The following is a 6,504-nucleotide window of genomic DNA, read 5'->3' as shown; positions in this document are numbered from 1 at the left end:
CTGCGGAGCGGATCACCAGGCTGCCTTCCACATCACACCCTTCCTCTCCTGGTCAAAAACTACGCAGACAACACCCTTTACGCCCGCGTTACTCTGCGCTGGCATCACACCCGTTTATCACATCCCATATCCGGTGGCAGCCGAAGCCCCCGATTCGAGGCTTCAGGAGGAAGCAGGGCTGCACGCCCAGCAAAACCCACAGCGGGAAGGTTGTCAGTGATCGATCACGTTTCTGAGGACTAACAACAGTTCTCTCGTTAGCTAGCATTTTATGAATAACACGGGCAGATAAACCAGAGAACAGATAAGATAAAACAGAGCAAGCAGGAGAGGAAAGATATCTCCATCTCGTGATCGCTGGGACATTTTACTTGTGAATGTCAAGGAGAGCCGAAGAAAAGGAGAGGATGGATGAGATGGTCACTTACAGCAACTCCTACCTTTTGTTTTAAACACACACACGAACACAGCGAGACCAAAGGTGATCAACCATCTCTGTTACGCTGAGAACTCGCTGCCAGTCCTGTGCTCATCTTCCCCAAGGTCTGCCCGGGCTGCACTGCTCCAAAACAAACACCCCAAGGCTACTCGGAAAACAAACCGCGATGAACCGTTCCATTTCTACACTCGCGGCTCACGGGTTCTCAGCCCCACACCACAGAACTACTCTTCCACCTCATCATTCTCCTAATGTTTTCAGCATCTTCCTTCTCACCGCGTACTCGGTGACGCCGGCTGTGACCGCTTTGTTTGCCGCAGTAACTTACTCCCGCTGATAAAAGAACCACGAACTTCCTTCAGTTCGCTGTATCTCCCCATGGTAATAAAGAAAGTTCACTGATAGGTTCCCACGGGGCAGATCTTTATTGAATTTAGGAATGTATAATATGAACTACAGACCAAATAGCTTTGCAAAGACCCAGCATTTCTCAGTGTGAGAAACAGAGCGAAAGTAGGAGAGCTTTTCCACCAGCACAGGGGTGGGAAGGGCTGTAGCAGCAATTAGTTGGTTTTAGAAGGTTAACAGGCGTGATCACGCTACGGCTCGCGGTGACTCCACGTAACCATCCCAAGTTAACAGGTTACAACGCGCGGTCCCAGAAGCAGGAAGGCTGACCTCCCGATCGCGTGCTCACCCCAACGAAGTGCTCGCCGCCTTTCCGAGCCAGGAAGGTCCCTCAGCACCCAGCGACCAGGCGTCAAGCACTTCCAGAACCCCAGCGACACTGATCCAGGCGTTAAATGCTCACACGTCTGGCAATACGCAAGTGTGCAAAGGCTACAGACTCGGGCTGGGAGGCCCTAACACGGACAAATGCTGCTTCCAGCTAAAATTTTTTACTTGGGGAATTCTGAACCTGTATTTCATATCCCGTTGCTACCCCAGCGTATTTCAGAAGCGTGCGAGTTCAAAAACATTTACGGACTCTCAGACTGCAATGCCTGTGCCTGCAGCATCCTTCAAAGTGGGGCTGCCGCGCGCTCTACCGCCCCGAACCCGTTCCATGGTGCCACAGCAGGGCAGGGACCCGCACATCTTGCCCCTCAACGCCCTGTGCAGAAAGCAGCTTTGCTGCCATGCTGGGTATCTAGAAGCTTCCACACGGCTGAGACCTAAAACTGGTCAACGCCTCCAAAATGACTTGGCGTTGGTCTGTTTAAAATAGATTTTGACAGGTCTGAGCACAGGCAGAGCTTGTTCTACAACCCCTCTGACAATACCCAGCAGTGTGCTGCCAGGGCTGCCTCATTCCAAGGGCAGAAAGGCACCTGCGAGGCTGTTTTATACAGCCAAGTCCCATGGTTTTCCCACTGCGTGAACATGGAATGAGCACATTTACAAACTGCAGTCAAAGAATCACCTCCTGAATGCAATCTAAAATGTAAAACTTGTATCTTATTCTCCAGAGTGGTATTATTTTTCCTCTAAAAATGATTGAAGTGAGATGCCCAATTAATTTTAGGGATGGCGAACAGCACGAGGCACTTGATTTCAATTTCAAATAAACGTGTTTGACTGCAACTGAACACAATTAGCACCTCCCCCTTCCCCCAAATTCCATCTCTTTATATATTCCTTTTCTGAACCAGCACCAGCAGCTGTTCCGTGACTCCGTTTCGCCTCCATGCAGCCCCACGGAACACGCGGCTCTTCATCTGCCCGGGCAGGATCTGGTAGCTACCCACAGCGTTCAACGCAGGAGCCCGCCAAAGGCCCCGCAGGGGCCAGAGCACGGCGCTGCAACTGCCGCAGTCGCCACAGGTTCCACCGGGGAGAACCTTGGGACAGGTGCAAAGAGCGCTAGAAAACATCGCCGTCAGAGGCTCTGCAAAAGCAAACCTGGCAGAGCTCTTGCCAGTACCCAGAGACACAGCCACTGTGAAATTTCTGCTGTTCGAGCCAGCTGAAGTGAGAGCAACACCAGCAAAGCTCACAGCTCTTTAATCAGCCTGTCCCACCTGTATAATTATCTCTGATGCATATGCAGGCTCATAAGCTCATGAAAATTTGAGAGAAGGGGCACAGCTAGCCAGGCAAACCAAAAAAAACCGGCAAAGGAAGAAGAAGATAACATTTTGGGCTCCATTTTCTGAAAATGAACCATTTTCTGGAGACATCTTCTCCGGAATCAGCATTTCTGCAGTTGAAAATGTACTGTAACAGAAGTGTGACAGCAGAAGGCTGTGCAAGATAGAGGTTAATCTGGGTTTACAATCCAGACCTTGCTGAGAGCAGTGTACACGGAGGGATGGGAAGGCACAAGGGCCGGGGGAAGCACAACGTTGGGGAGGGAACGGAATCTGGGGCACGGTACTATCACCATCTATATTCCTGCAGCGTAATAGCTTCCAGGCTAAGCTGCCTTCCTACGCTCTGCTTTGCCTTATCAAATATGACAAGATTAGGGCGACACAAGATGCTGAATTGACAGCTTTGAAGACTGAAGCCTGCTCTCCGCTGGGTGAGGACAAAGTGGGCAGAGGCAACAAGAACTTCCTACACTTTTATCCTCAGAAGTGGAGCGCGACGGGGACTGAGCTGGATATGCCCAAACGGAAAGTTCAGCTGCTGCTCCTACTCATCTTCAGTGACCTTCCCGGAGCTGGGCCAGGCCGGTGCCAACAATGGTCATCAGCAACAGGTCAAACTGCTCCAGGGAAGCAGCCTGGAGCACTCCTAGGAAGGAGAAACGGGACTCCTGGATATTCTCAATACCAGAATACCTATATACAGTAAAATAACAATTCCAAACCAGGCTGACGTTTTCCACTCAGTGAAGATTCCCTTCCCCACATTCCCCAGTATCACAGTTACCCCACTCCAACACATCCTCTTGTCTCCAGCGCTCACCCAACCAAAGCCACTGGTATTTTCCCACAGAATTTCATTCCCAGTCAAGTGAACTGAGATATTTATTACAATTAAATCCTCCCTGCCAAGGATGCATCACCAGACCAGGAATACTCCGCATCCAGGGTTTTTCTTAAAATTAAACTGAATTTCCTCTACACATGCCCCACCATTTCCTGCTTTGGAGACTTTGGGCAACTGACATCCTGCTATTTATTTACCTGGTTGGGCCTTGCTCCTGAAAAGCTGCAGACTAGCAGCACTCTCCTGTGAGCCATTTCCATTTCAGACACACCGCGAGTGATGCTTTCGATTCAGTTCATCCTTTTTTAAGTGAATTTTGCAACCAAAACTCAGAGGAGTGAAATGTCCACACGGTACCTCTTTGATGGGTGTAATGGATTATGCAAGAAAATGAGCAATTACATCTCCTCCTCTAAAAACTACTTCAAGAAATGCCGCGTTCTGCTCTGATTGGAATTGATAGAAAATGAGCAATTACATCTCCTCCCCTAAAGAAATGCTGCGTTCTGCCCTGATTGGAATTGACAGAAAACATAAACGCGAGGTAATTCAGATCCCTCCTGTTTAATCTTAAGAGTCCCCTTAAGAGCCCCGTCAGTAATTCAGATCCCTCCTGTTTAATCCTGAATCCCCTTAAGAGCCCCGTTGTCTGTCCAGTCATACACACACAGGAACTACGATTTGGGAAGAATCCAGCGTAAAGACGAATGGACCTGATCGATTCACCTACTGCAAGAGGCAAACATGGCAGTGACACGGTGACATCCTGAGCACGCCTCCAACACACCCACCGCCAGATACACGGAAAACAACTTACAGAGACCATAAAACCAGCATTACCAGCTCTTGCACAGCAGTGGTATGATCTTCTGCAGGGACAATTAAATAAAACAAAGAGAAGCGACTCCTACTGCCCCTGTAGATTTTCTAATTGGTCCTTTTGGGTGTGTTTCCTTACCCCTACTTCTAATTTACCAATAGTAACATTAATTCTGTTTTCAAAGTTGTTTACATCTTGACACTCTGCACACCGAAAGGGGACAGAAGTAATGAACGCCAGCCTGCCATCCCGCAGGACACATACAGTATATATTAAATGCACGCACCCCCATCCCCTGCGTTCCCACTTCACTGAGTTAGTAGATGCTTGTGAATAGAGCACTGGAAAGAAGTGATGCAGTAATGCAGAGGGAGGAGAGGGAAAGGCATTACAGCTTTTAAGAGTGACAGAGTTTTAGAGATTACTGGAAAGTCAAATGAAATGTTCAAGGAGATCATTGTACAAAGAGAACGTAAGGAAGAGCCAAAAAACTTACACACTGATGTCTTCTGGTTATTGTCCTTGCTGGGCATTAGCTTCACTCCTCTGGACTTCAACTCAATTTGCTTTTTGACTACGGAGATTTAAAACAAAGCAAAAGACAAGAGGAAGATTTAGCTGAGCATCGGGATCCTTTAAAAAGAGAACGAAGCATCAGTTGTTCACCCCCCCACTGTGGGCTACCCTGCATCTTCCCCTTGCAGCCCCGGCAGCTTTTCCTGACCCCTCTAACCCTTCGGGCCCCGCTCATGTACCCTGTTAGGTCTGGAGTGGTGTGTCTGGGGACCTGAGCCAAGCTGACCCACAGCGAATATAAAAACGGGACACAAACCCCCAGCCCTCACGCCCTTGTGCTTAACAAGTGAATACGGGAAACTGGCAAAAGGGGAGATTAAAACCTGAGGGATCCCGAGAGTAAAATGCTGAGTTAGTTCCGCCAGTTTAACTGACGCAGCTACTCCATGAGCACGCTGTGCACTGAAGCCCTTCTCTGCTTCTACGGGAACACGGCACTCAGATCAACACCCCACAGCCTAAGAGCTGTACGCGTGATCTGCACGAACAGCACCGCGCACAGAGGTAGCAAAAGAGCAGAAACAAGAGCCATCCTAAACACACGAGTGGCGAAGAGGAGTGGAAGGGCACAGACCCACCATTAAGAGCCACGGGGCACATCAATTACAGAATCTGCTTAACGACCCCACCAGAGGTCCTGTGTGACCAGCCCCCTCCCAAACCTCATCCAGAAGATGAGAAAACACGAGGGTAGGAACACGATTTCTATCCATCCATGGCCAAGAGAGCCCCGTCCTCCTTTGCAATAGGAAAATTCCCCATGTAACCGAGCAGCTATTTGCTTTTATGATCTGGACTTGGCTGTTCCTGAGCCTCTCTCTACACGAGAGGGTTTCGCACAAACCCCGCGCTGCCAAAACCATCTGGATGCCAGAAGAGAGAGACACTTCCTGCAGCACACACACTGATACTTTTGACTAACACACAGCAGAATTTTCACTGGCATATTTGAAGTTCATGTGGTTAAACTTGCCATGGGGAAGGATGGTGTCCGCATCGCTTCACAGGACCCTTTTACTGACGAGCTGCTCCAAACCGTTCTGGTTCTTGTTTATCCTGTCATACTTTCATCCCTAAATTTGCACATTTCTAAGGCAAAGTTGTCGAGAAAAATTACTGATGTAACTAACGAGATTTTTTTAATCATGCTGGTTTGGCTTAAAGAAAAGAAGTCTGTTTATAACATCTGTTTGCAGGAGCTTCAGACAGGGAGATGTCAAGCCTTATTCCTTGACGCGCACCTACGGTAAGTGCTTTGCTGAGCTAGATGCTAGCTTGGAGCTTTGTGTTCATCAGTAGCTTACGCTTCTTGTTTTCTCTTCTAATAAAGCAGTGCTAACTTCAAACTGGGCTCCACATCAGCTTAAACATATTCATGAAGAAAAGGTTTATGTTGGTTCATGTCTTCCTTATTAGTATCTTTAATCTCCAGGGGGGAGTTGCCTTATTTTTACATGAGGAGAAAAATAAACAAAAGTATGTCACTTTCAAAGTGAATCTGACACACATCTGTTTGGGTCTGTTGCTGTAATCCACCTGCAAACGCACAAGGAGGAAAGCAGCAGAACTCAGAGTGCCCCAAACAGCCCCCAATTCCTCCAGGTCTGGGTACAGTAATTCTGGGATATTTGCTGTCTGACCTCAGGGTTTCTAACAAACACTCTACCAGGGACCAAAGGATGGACACGGGGCTATAAAAGGTGAAATTTCTGGGCGAGTCTGGCAGCAATCA

The 6,504-nt window shown here is 48.4% G+C and overlaps 1 protein-coding gene across 1 annotated transcript in view; it reads right to left on the bottom strand.

Annotated features, from left to right (window-relative positions):
* Positions 1-6,504, bottom strand: part of LOC104508770 (CUB and sushi domain-containing protein 2-like) — a gene marked incomplete at both ends in the record, with an annotated part of 109,587 nt that overhangs the window by 98,634 nt on the left and 4,449 nt on the right. Inside the window, 1 exon segment of the mRNA XM_010150497.1 lies at positions 4,693-4,770. Within this exon segment, the coding sequence (XP_010148799.1) occupies positions 4,693-4,770 (78 nt within the window).

The sequence above is a fragment of the Eurypyga helias genome, unplaced genomic scaffold (assembly GCF_000690775.1).
Source record: "Eurypyga helias isolate BGI_N326 unplaced genomic scaffold, ASM69077v1 scaffold644, whole genome shotgun sequence".
NCBI lineage: Eukaryota > Metazoa > Chordata > Aves > Eurypygiformes > Eurypygidae > Eurypyga > Eurypyga helias.
Note: the sequence above shows the minus strand (reverse complement) of the source record. Positions and strands in the feature narration are given on the sequence as shown.